Source organism: Oncorhynchus clarkii, chromosome 7 (assembly GCF_045791955.1).
Source record: "Oncorhynchus clarkii lewisi isolate Uvic-CL-2024 chromosome 7, UVic_Ocla_1.0, whole genome shotgun sequence".
Taxonomy (NCBI): domain Eukaryota; kingdom Metazoa; phylum Chordata; class Actinopteri; order Salmoniformes; family Salmonidae; genus Oncorhynchus; species Oncorhynchus clarkii.
This window is the reverse complement of record NC_092153.1, coordinates 35,498,554-35,511,460: the sequence shown is the minus strand read 5'-3', so window position 1 is coordinate 35,511,460 and position 12,907 is coordinate 35,498,554. Positions and strand designations below refer to the sequence as shown.

The following is a 12,907-nucleotide window of genomic DNA, read 5'->3' as shown; positions in this document are numbered from 1 at the left end:
TCATAGATGACCAGCAGGGTCAAATAATAATAATCACAGTGGTTGTAGAGGGTGCAACAGGTCAGCACCTCAGGAGTAAATGTCAGTTGGCTTTTCATAGCCGATCATTCAGAGTATCTCTACCGCTCCTGCTGTCTCTAGAGAATTGAAAACAACAGGTCTGGGACAGGTAGCATGTCCGGTGAACAGGCCAGTGTTCCATAGCCGCAGGCAGAACTGTTGAAACTGGAGAAGCAGCACGACCAGGTGGACTGGGGACAGCAAGGAGTCATCAGGCCAGCTAGTCCTGAGGCATGGTCCTAGGGCCCAGGTCCTCCTCCGAGAGAGAGAGAATTAGAGAGAGCATACTTAAATTCACAGGACACCGGATAAGACAGGAGAAATACTCCAGATATAACAGACTGACCTTAACCCCCCGACACAAACTATTGCAGCATAAATACTGGAGGCAGAGAAAGGAGGGGTCGGGAGACACTGGCCCCATCCGACGATACACCCGGACGGGGACAAACAGGCAGGATATAACCCCAACCACTTTGCCAAAGCACAGCCCGCACACGACTAGAGGGATATCTCCAACCACCAACTTACCATCCTGAGACGAGGCTGGGTATAGCCCACGAAGATCTCCCCCAAAGAACAACCCAAGGTGCGGTGCCAACTCGGACAGGAAAATCACATCAGCGACTCAATCCACTCAAGTGGTGCACCCCTCCTAGGGATGGCATGGAAGAGCACCAGTAAGCCAGTGACTTAGCCACTGTAATAGGGTTTGAGGCAGAGAATATGAATTGAGGTTTTCGGAGGCTTGACTTCAGTGCAGGACGGGTTGTGATGTTCAGGGGCTAGGCTTCAATGCAGGACAGGCTCACCATATGGATGGATGGTGTTGAAGTGCTCAACTCTTCCATTGAGGACAGGATTTGACTTGGAAAACAAAAAACAATAACACAATGCAGTTAGACAAATGATAAGTTAATTTAATAAAAATAAAAATAATAAGTTCATCAAAGCAAGGATTAAAGTCACATTGATTTGTAATAATGTGATTATGTTTGCGTATGTGATGGACTCTACATACAGTAATGAGAGAAAATGGATAAGCTATTAGCAGTGCTTGGAGAGGAAATATTCCATGTGCCAGTGGATGAGAGGGCACATGAGACATGGCTTCAGTTCATATCAGGAGAGAGTTGACACTGTTGATGGAGTGGTCATCCCCTCTTAAAGCTGCAATATTTAACCTTTTGGGCAACCTGACCAAAATCACATAGAATTTTGTGTTATAGATCTGTCATTCTCATCGAAAGCATGTCTAAGAAGCTGTAGATCTGTTCTATGTGTGCTATTTCTGTGTTTTCCATTAAGTTCTCTTTCAGTTTTGTACACCAGCTTCAAACAGCTGAAAATACAATATGTTTGGTCTGACCCACAATTCCAGTGGGTTAGAAGTTTACATACACTAAGTTGACTGTGCCTTTAAACAGCTTGGAAAATTCCAGAAAATGTCATGGCTTTAGAAGCTTCTGATAGGCTAATTGACATTTGAGTCAATTGGAGGTGTACCAGTGGATGTATTTCAAGGCCTACCTTCAAACTCAGTGCCTCGTTGCTGGACATCATGGGAAAATCAAAAGAAATCAGCCAAGACGTCAGAAATAAAATTGTAGACCTCCACAAGTCTGGGTCATCCTTGGGAGCAATTTCCAAATGCCTGAAGGTACACGTTCATATATACAAACAATAGTATGCAAGTACAAACACCATGGGACCACAGAGCCGTCATACCTCTCAGGAAGGACACTCTTTTTGTCTCCTAGAGATGAACGTACTTTGGTGCGAAAGGTGCAAATCAATCCCAGAACAACAGCAAAGGACCATGTGAAGATGCTGGAGGAAACAGGTACAAAAGTATGTATATCCACAGTAAAACGAGTCCAATTTCGAAATAACCTGAAAGGCCGCTCGGCAAGGAAAAAAGCAACCAAATACTAATTGAGTGTATGTAAACTGCTGACCCACTGGGAATGTGATAAAAGCTGAAAAAAATCATTCTCTACAATTATTCTGTTTCTGATTATTTCACATTCTTAAAATAAAGTGGTGATCCTAACTAACCTAAGACAGGGAATTTTTACTAGGATTAGATATTAGGAATTGTGAAAACTGAGTTTCAATGTATTTTGCTAAGGTGTATGTTAACTTCTGACTTCAACTGTAGGTCTATGCAAGGGGGTGAGAAGTACAGGCCTCCTAGGTTTTGTATTGAAGTCAATGTAGCCAGAGGAGGATGGAAAATAGCTGTCCTCCGGCTACACAATGGTGCTATCCTAGAGCACAGAGTCCCAACTTTCTCCTTGGGGCCCCTCCAGAGATTTCAGATTTTTGTTGTAACCCTAAACTGACACACTTGATTCAGTTAGTCAAAGGCTTGATGATTAGTTGACTTATTGAATCAGGTGTGCCAGTTTAGGGTTAAAACAAAAATGAGAAACTTCTATGGCGGCCCAAGGAGAGGATTGGGAAATCCTGCCCATGAGCAGTGGTTTCCAACCGGTGTGCCTTGAGTAACTCTCAGGTGTGAGCGAAACCTTTCCTAATCTTGATTTTAAAAAGTAACACTCCCTTATAAACGTGACCTGTGGAATGCACATGTAGTTTTCACTGGGAGCACCAGTGCCGCTCAGATTATACATTGAATGGGACCTGGTTACATCTGTATCGTTGTTTTATGTCCGTCCCCCCCCCCCCAGTTTCCCGAAGTCCACGATCAGCTCCTTGGTCTTGCTGACGTTGAGGGAGATGTTGTTCTGGTACCACACTGCCAGGTCACCGACGGACTCCCTGTTGGCTCATCGTTCGCCGGTGATCAGGCCTACCACCGTCATGTCGTCAGCCAAATTGATAATGGTGTTGGAGTTGTGCGTGGCCACCTAGTCCTGGGATAAAAGGGGAGTACAGAAGGGGACTAAGCACACCCCTGTGAGACTCCTGTGTTAAGGGTCAGCGTGGTGGAGGTGATGTTGCCTACCCTCACCACCTTGGGTCAGCCCATCAGGAAGTCAAGGATCTAGTTGCAGAGGGAGGTGTTCAGACCCAGAGTCCTAAGCCTGGTGACGAACTTGGAGGGGATACTGGTGTGGAACACTGAGCTGTAGTCAATGAACAGCATTCTCACGTAGATATTCCTCTTATTTAGGTGGGTAAGGGCAGTGTGGAGAGCAATTGAGATTGCGTCGTCTATGGATCTGTTGGGGTGGTATGCAAATTGGAGTAGGTCTAGGGTGGCTAGGATGATGGAGTTAATGTGTGCTATAACCAGCCTTCATGGTTACAGAAGTGTGTCCTACAGGGCGGTAATCATTGTGGCATGAACCTTAGAGTTCTTAGGAACAGGAATGATTGTGGTCATTTTAAAACATGGGGATTACAGACTGGGACAAGAAGAGGTTGAAAATGACAGTGATTATGCCTGCCAGCTGTTCGGGGCATGCTCTGCGAACGCGCTCTGGAATACCAATGAGGTCCGCAGCCTTGCGGGTGTTGACCTGATTAAAGACCTTTCTCACGTCGGCTTTGGAGAGTGAAATCACCCAGTCCTCTAGGTCAGTGATGGCCCTCACCCGGCTCGATGTTGTTGTTGTCAAAGCGTGCACAAAATACAATAAGTTTGTCTGGTAGAGAGGCATTGTTAGTGTCGTGACTTTACTTTCATTAATCTGATGATTGTTATTTATCGAATCCACTAACTATGTTTAATTGTTACCCGATTTAAACGAATCATGTAGCAATTAAGTCATTCGGAGTTTGGGGCACCACGAGAGCAGTTGCTTAAAGAGTTACCATCTCCCGAATTAAACTCGAAAGGTCTTTACTTATCACATCCATAAAACAGTCAACATTTTAAATCATAACCTCTTATCATATCATCATTCTGAACAGTCATAACTTTCTTGGATCTGCAAAACCCCCAGCCTTACTTGTGATTCAGTACTACACAAATTGGTTTAATTATTTATTTACTAGATAAATAAATGACACAGATTAAACATACACACTTAATACATGAGGAAAAGGTCCCTAGTGGACTGACACAATATGGTGATTTTTTTTTACACAACGACAAGAAGCGGGAAGGGAGAGAGGGAGGGAGACTTGTCATTGATACATTTTAGAAACTATTTTCACAGTAATCATATACTTTGAACATGAACCACCACCTGTTTGGAATAAGAAATCATGAATGTGTTTAACGTTACATGTGAATGGCTTCGTTCGCCATTTATCTCTGTCGGAACCAGCCCTCCTTAGGAAGGTAGTTGGCCTTTCAGCGGCACGCTTGTATGGCTCTAACTGTCCAGAAGGGGTCTCCCCTTTCCCGTCTTCTACTGTTGTTCACTCTGGAAGATGCTCCTTGGAAATGGTTAGCCAGCCATGTCGACGGTTCCCATTGGTGTTGAGAGTAGCATCCCACTTAGATTCGCTTTTCTAGATATTTGGCTTATGACCGGTAATAAGCTGTACCAGTGATTGTCCGAGAGGAGAGTTTTCTCTCCACCTCATGTTAATGGTCAGAGTTTGAACCACTTTACATGTGCAGCTGCAGCCTGGCGATGTTCTGGTCTAGTCTGGGATTCATATTAATTCATATTACATGCACAACGTATTGGATGGAAACTTGACAGATAAAGGGGATATACACTGCTCAAAAAAATAAAGGGAACACTTAATCAACACAATGTAACTCCAAGTCAATCACACTTCTGGAAATCAAAACTGTCCACTTAGGAAGCAACACTGATTGACAATACATTTAATTTGCAAATGGAATAGACAACAGGTGGAAATTATAGACAATTAGCAAGACACCCCCAATAAAGGAGTGGTTCTGCAGGTGGTGACTACAGACCACTTCTCAGTTCCTATGCTTCCTGGCTGATGTTTTGGTCACGTTTGAATGCTGGCGGTGCTTTCACTCTAGTGGTAGCATGAGTCGGAGTCTACAACCCACACAAGTGACTCAGGTAGTGCAGCTCATCCAGGATGGCACATCAATGCGAGCTGTGGCAAGAAGGTTTGCTGTGTCTGTCAGCGTAGTGTCCAGAGCATGGAGGCACTACCAGGAGGCAGGCCAGTACATCAGGAGACGTGGAGGAGGCCGTAGGAGGGCAACAACCCAGCAGCAGGACCGCTACCTCCGCCTTTGTGCAAGGAGGAGCAGGAGGAGCACTGCCAGAGCCCTGAAAAATGACCTCCAGCAGGCCACAAATGTGCATGTGTCTGCTCAAACGGTCAGAAACAGACTCCATGAGGGTGGTATGAGGGCCCGACGTTCACAGGTGGGGGTTGTGCTTACAGCCCAACACCGTGCAGAACGTTTGGCATTTGCCAGAGAACACCAAGATTGGCAAATTCGCCACTGGCGCCCTGTGCTCTTCACATATGAAAGCAGGTTCACACTGAGCACATGTGACAGACGTGACAGTCTGGAGACGCCGTGGAGAACGTTCTGCTGCCTGCAACATCCTCCAGCATGACCGGTTTGGCGGTGGGTCAGTCATGGTGTGGGGTGGCATTCCATGTGCTCGCCAGAGGTAGCCTGACTGCCATTAGGTACCGAGATGAGATCCTCAGACCCCTTGTGAGACCATATGCTGGTGTGGTTGGCCCTGAGTTCCTCCTAATGCAAGACAATGCTAGACCTCATGTGGCTGGAGTGTGTCAGCAGTTCCTGCAAGAGGAAGGCATTGATGCTATGGACTGGCCCGCCCGTTCCCCAGACTTGAATCCAATTGAGCACATCTGGGACATCATGTCTCGCTCCATCCACCAACGCCACGTTGCACCACAGATTGTCCAGGAGTTGGCGGATGCTTTAGTCCAGGTCTGGGAGGAGATCCCTCAGGAGACCATCCGCCACCTCATCAGGAGCATGCCCAGGCATTGTAGGGAGGTCATACAGGCACGTGGAGGCCACACACACTACTGAGCCTCATTTTGACTTGTTTGAAGGACATTAACATCAAAGTTGGATCAGCCTGTAGTGTGGTTTTCCACTTTAATTTTGAGTGTGACTCCAAATCCAGACCTCCATGGGTTGATAAATTTGATTTCCATGGATATTTTTTGTGTAATTTTGTTGTCAGCACATTCAACTATGTAAAGAAAAAAGTATTTAATAAAAATATTTCATTCATTCAGATCTAGGATGTGTTATTTTAGTGTTCCCTTTATTTTTTTGAGTAGTGTACTTTCCAAGTTACAGTATTTCCTTTATAACCTTTTTAATTACATCAAAAAATAAAAACCAATATGACATTAGTTTTCTATAGATCATCTCCGACCATTCCCCGCATTCTTATGTTAGAAATATTGTTACAGTATTCACTTTAGAAACTGTTAAAGTTTCGGCGGGAAGACTGTTTACAAAGACATTCCTTTGGTTAATATTGGAGAGGGAGACCTCTCTGGATCTCCTTTCCTTTAATTTACGACAGGGTGTGAGCTGTCAAACCGATCCAGTTCCATCCTCCCCTCTGTGGTTGAGAGAGGTTCTGGTTACGGTCATCCACCGCCAAGCTGATCTGACCCATTCTGATCCTCACAGGACCATCATGACATTGGGCAGATCACGGTTGGGTCTTCATTTGTAATCATAATGGACTGTAGCCCCTGCCACATGTGGCGGGCTTTGGAGCCTGTGTAATATGATTCCACCTTGTTTCTATATTGTCCTTTTGCTTGTTTGATGACTCTGCGGAGGTCATAGCGGGCCTTCTTGTACTTATTCCTGTCTTCGGACGTAGCATCAGGATTGTATACGAAAGCTCTGTGTGGGGTAGCCCTGCTCTTTAGTTTAGCACCAACCTCGGTGTTAATCCAGCGCTTTTGATTGTGGAAGCAGCAAACTTTCACCGTGGGTACAATGTCGCAGATGCATTTTCTAATGAAGATTGTGATGGAGGTGGTTAGCTCGGCGACGTTATCGGCAGATTCTCAAAACATATTCCAGCGATAGAAAAGCAGTTCTGTAGCATAACCTCTTTCTGGTGACCATTTCTCAACCAAGCGAATTGCAGGTACTTCCTGTTTTAGCTTCTGTTCGTAAACAGGAAGCAACAGTACAGAGTCATGATCTGATTTGCCAAATGGTGGAACGAGGGTGGGCCTTGTGTGCTTGTTTGTTGGTAGAATAGCAGTGGTCTAGCACTTTATCGCCCCTAGTGACATTGGAGACGTGTTGATGGAAGTTGGGCATCTCGTGTCTTAGTGACGCCAAATTAAAATAGCTGGCAACCAAATTAAAATAGCTGGCAACCATAAAGGCAGCCTTTGGCTGTAGGGTTTCCTGCTTGTTAATAACCTTGTACAGTTCGTTAAGCTCCAGCTTATTTTTTTTGTCCTGAGATAGAATGTATGCAGCAGTCACAATAACAACTGAAGACTCCCTCGGGATATAAGGGTCGTCATTTGACCATCAGGTTTTCCAAGATTCTTAAAAAGTGGTCGACACTTCAACCGCGCTGGACTTGGCACACTAGTTGGGGTTGAAGGAGAGGCAAACACCCCCCCCCCCCCCCCCCACATTTTATTTTCCCTACTCCAATGTGCTGTGACTGGGGAATCCATCAAGTTGGATAGCCGTGGGGGGTATCTTGTCCAAGAGAAATGTTTCTGAAGAGCAAAGAATATTGCAGTTCCGAGAGTCCCGTTGGTAGCAAATCCACGATCGGAGGTCATCCGTCGTACATTAGCCAGGAGGGGAGAGGTGGCAGGTTTTGCCTTTGCCTTATTCTCTCCAGGATCTCTCCTATATTGCCTCTGTAACACCAGTGTTTCATCTTGGGTAGCCCGAAAATTGGGTTGGAATTACAGAGAGAGCCCATGAGTCGAAGTAGAAATTGGGGTAAATTAACTGCTGATTTGATGTTCAAGAGTTCTTGTCAGTTGTAAGAAATTATAGTGGTTCAATTTCGTGAAAATAGTGTAAAAATAAATGTCAAAATAGCAAAGGTGAGTCAGAGCTTGCAAAACGGTGGCCATCCAGTACGGCGCCCTCTTGTGTCATGAGGTGATGGCAGTAGATAAATGGAACAACAATGGGCATCAGGATCTCGTCACGGTATCTCTGTGCATTCAAATTGCCATCAATAAAATGTAATTGTGTTCATTGTCCATAGCTTATGTCTGCCCATACCATAACCCCAACGCCACCTTGGGGTACTCTGTTCACAACGTTGACATCAGCAAACCGCTCGCCCACATAACGCCATACAGTATCTGCTCGGTACAGTTGAAACCGGGGTTCATCCATGAAGAGCACACTTCTCCAGCCATCGAAGGTGAGCATTTGCCCACTGAAGTCAGTTACGACGCTGAACTGCAGTCGGGTCATTACCCTGGTGTGGACGACGAGCATACATATGAGCTTCCATGAGATGGTTTCTGACAGGTTCCGCAGAAATTATTCAGTTGTGCAAACCCACAGTTTCATCAGCTGTCTGCGTGGCTGGTCTCAGACGATCCCGCAGGTAAAGAAGCCCGACATGGAGGTCCTAGGCTGACGTGGTTACACGTGGTCTGCGCTTGTGAGGCCAGTTTGACATACTGACAGATTCTCTAAAATGACTTTGGAGGTGATTTATGGTAGAGAAATTAACATTAAATTCTATGGCAAGGTGAACATTTCTGCAGTCAGCATGCCAATTGCACGCTCCCTCAAAACTTGAGACATCTGTGGCATTGTGTTGTGTGTCAAAATTGCACATTTTACAGTGGCCTTTTATTGTCTCCAGCACAAGATGTACCTGTGTAATGATCATGCTGTTTAATCAGCTTCTTGATTTGCCACACCTGTCAGATGGACGGATTATGTTGGCAAAGGAGAAATGCTCACTAACAGAGATGTAAACAAATGTGTGCACAAAAAAATTGAGAGAAATTAGCATTTTGTGCGTATTTATTTCAGCTCATGAAACATGGGACCAACTCTTTACGTGTTGCGTTCAAATCCAGGCTCTGGCTGTGCCACGCAAGGACATTCAGAGACTTGTCCCGAAGCCACTCCTGCGTTGTCTTTGGCTGTGTGCTTAGGGTTGTTGTCCTGTTGGAAGGTGAACCTTCGTCTCAGTCTGAGGGCCTGAGCACTCTGGAGCAGGTTTTCATCAAGGATCTCTCTGTACATTGCTCCGTTCATCTTTCCCTCGATCCTGACTAGTCTCCCAGTCCCGGCCACTGAAAAACATCCCAACAGTCTGATGCTGCCAACTTTAGGAATAGTCTTGGTGGTTCCAAACTTCTTCCATTTAAAAAATGGAGGCCACTGTGTTCTTGGGGATGTTTTGGTACCCTTCCCTAGATCTGTGCCTTGACACAATCCTGTCTCTGAGCTCTACGGATAATTCCTTCAACCTCATGGCTTGGTTTTTGATCTCATGCGCTGTCAACTGTGGGACCTTAAATAGACAGATGTGTGCCTTTCCAAGTATGTCCTTTCAATTGAATTTACCACATCTAAAAAATGATCAATGGAAACAGGATGCACTTCAGCTTCTCAACTTCTCATCGCATAGGGTCTTAATACTTATGTAAATAAGGGTTTTCAGTTTTTTTTTATTTTTATTTGCACATAAAAAACTGTTCTCGCTTTGTCATTATGGGGTATTGTGTGTAGATTTGAGTAAAAATGTGCATTTAATCAATTTTAGAATGAGGCTGTAATGTAACAAAATGTCTAAAGTCAAGTGGTCTGAATACTTTCCGAATGCACTCTACTGGCCTGGTTATGCATCCAACATATACGGTAGTTGTTGGTACCATGCTGGAAGAGATGTGGTTCAGAACAGGGTGTCATCTGTCTGACTGTCTGACTTATATCACTTCTTATCTGTTTTTGATTGACAGGCATCACCCAGGAGATGATCAACGAGACCCGGGCGTCTGTAGAGAGGAGAATGATGGGAGATATCCAGGAGCTGCTGACTGCGGGAGAGGACGTCAACCGCCACGACTCACAAGGAGCTACTCTGGTGAGATGATATATACAACCAGACTTCTGGAAGTATTGGATCCCTTGATGAAGATGAGCAAAAAAGACTATAAAATAAATAATACAAATCATGAGCTATATTGTATGAATATTTCTTTCAATTATGTTATTTCATTCAAGTACAATTGCTTAGAGAAAGAGATTTTGTTTAACAAGTAATTCAAATTCAAATAAAAGATTTTAAAAAAGTGTTTAACAAATCAAAACATATTTTCTATTTGAGATTCTTCAAAGTAGGCACCCTTTGCCTTGATGACAGCTTTGCACACTCTTGGCATTCTCTCAACAAGCTTCATGAGGTAGTCACCCGGAATGCAGTTTAATTAACAGGTGTGCCTTGTTAAAAGTACATTTGTTGAATTTCTTTCCTTCTTAATGCGGTTGATCCAATCAGTTGTGTTGTGACAAGGTAAGGGTGGTACACAGAAGAGCCCTATTTGGTAAAATACCAAGTCCATATTGTGGCAAGAACAGCTCAAATCATCAAAGAGAAACGATAGTTCATCATTAATTTAAGACAGGTTAGTCATTCCGGAAAATTTCAAGAACTTTGTCAAATTTCTTCAAGCTCAGTATCAAAAACCATCCAGCGCTATGATTTAACTGGCTCTCATGATGACCGCCACAGGAAAGGAAGACCCAGAGTTACCTCTGCTGCAGAGGATAAGTTCATTAGTTAACTGCACCTCAGATTGCAGCCCAAATAAATGCTTCACAGAGTTGAATTAACAGACCCATCTCAACATCAACTGTTCAGGGGAGACTGCGTGAATCAAGCCCTCATGGTCGAATTGCAATTATTATTTTTTAAACACTACTAAAGGACACCAATAAGAAGAAGAGACTTTCTTTGGGTCAAGAAACACGAGCAATGGAATTAGACCGTTGGAAATCTGTCCAAATTTGAGATTTTTGGCTCCAACCGCAGTGTATTTGTGAGACGCAGAGTAGGTGAGCGGATGATCTCCGTATGTGTGGTTCCCACCGTGAAGCATGGAGGAGGAGGTGTGATGTGTGGGGGTGCTTTGCTGGTGACACTGTCAGTGAATTTTTTTAGAATTCAAGTCACACTTAACCAGCATGGCTACCACAGCGTTCTGCAGCAATAATCCATCCCATCTGGTTTGCGCTTAGTGGGACTATAATTTGTTTTTCAACAGGACAATGACCCAACACACCTCCAGGCTGTGTAAGGGCTATTTAACCAAGAAGGAGTGATGGAGTGCTGCATCAGATGACCTGGCCTCCACAATCACCTGACCTCAACCGAATTGAGATGGTTTGGGATGAGTTGGACTGCAGAGTAAAGGAGAAGCAGCCAACAAGTGCTCAGCATATGTGGGAACTACTTCAAGACTGTTGGAAAAGCATTTCAGGTGAAGCTGGTTGAGAGAATGCCAAGAGTGTGCAAAGCTGTCATCAAGGCAAAGGGTGGCTATTTTGAAGAATCTGAGGAAGCACCCTGAGGAAGGCACAGTGATGCCGAAACATTGGTAAATACCCATTAAATTGCTGGGAGATTACACATGGAATGTGTGACTTTCTTTGTTATGGTAGTTTATATTTTGAAGAATCTAAAATATATTTTTGATTTAACACTTTTTAAGTTACTACATGATTCCATATGTATTATTTCATAGTTTTGATGTCTTCGCTATTATTCTACAATGTATAAAATAGTAAAAATAAAGAGAAAGCCTCGAATGAATAGGTGTGTCCAAACTTTTGACTGGTACTATATACATAAAGAGATAATGTACAGTGGGGCTTTTACTTTTTGTGTGCTTTGAACTGAAGAACTGAAGGAACTGGATCCGAATGAGTAGCTGTGGCAATAAGAATGTAGTATAGGTTGTAAAGGAATGTGTCATGCCAGTGCCTAGCCTACTGTGAGGATCACATGCTGTGATTAAGGATTATGATATAAAAACACTGCATGAAAGGATTTGTCTCAATTGAAAATAAAGACAATTGAATTAAACAAATCAGGAAGAGGACATTAAAGTATACTATCCCAAAATAATGAGCCAAAGGTCATATACAGTAACCAGTCAATGGCCACATAACATGGATTAGTATTTATGCATCTAGTTTACTGGGAAAGGTCAACCTTTCAAACACACACACACACACACACACACACACACACACATAAAGAGAGGGAGACACACACAGAGAGAGAGAGTCGGAGAGAGAGAAAGATGTACAGGCAGGTGTGAAAGGCCAGGCGAGGACAAGGGATGATCCTTTTGGCTGACTGTCAACCAGCGGTAATCTTTAAAGTAGCTGTCTCATGAAAATCTCACTTTTTTTAAAAGTTCATATTCTGTTAACTCATACCCAAATGTTATTGACTCATACTATACTTCTATTTGTGGATAAAGCATAAATTGGAGAAAGAAGACTTTTAAAAAATTCACCTCAAACTTGTATCTCAAACAGACCATTTAAAAAAAAGATTGCTATTTCTTCACGCTAATTCATTTAGCAGACAAGATTTGCTTCGGATTCTGTGGCAAATTTTAATTTTATAGTATGAAGATCACAATTGGACATATTTTTTCCAAACCATTTCAAAGGAAGTGCGCACATGCGGATATTCTGTGTTGAGCGGTTAACAAAGAAACTGGTCCTCCTGTATGTTTAATTTAGAATTATTTATACAACTTTAGTTGTGACACAAACGTTGGGCTATATGTTTTGATGTTTAATACATTCTAAGTCTGTGTGATGGGACTCTAATGATGATTTGAAAAAAGTGGCAAGCTACACACACTTCATCACTCTCTCATTCACAATTTGACAAGCACTTGATAATATTCTCACCAGGCCTTAAATTTCCCAGCGTCATCCTCCTTG

The 12,907-nt window shown here is 43.5% G+C and overlaps 1 protein-coding gene across 1 annotated transcript in view; it reads left to right on the top strand.

Moving 5' to 3' along the window:
• Positions 1-12,907, top strand: part of LOC139413229 (protein phosphatase 1 regulatory inhibitor subunit 16B-like) — a 133,488-nt gene that overhangs the window by 106,151 nt on the left and 14,430 nt on the right. The window contains exon 6 of the mRNA XM_071160367.1: positions 9,904-10,028. Within this exon, the coding sequence (XP_071016468.1) occupies positions 9,904-10,028 (125 nt within the window). The remainder of the gene's footprint in view (positions 1-9,903; positions 10,029-12,907) is intronic.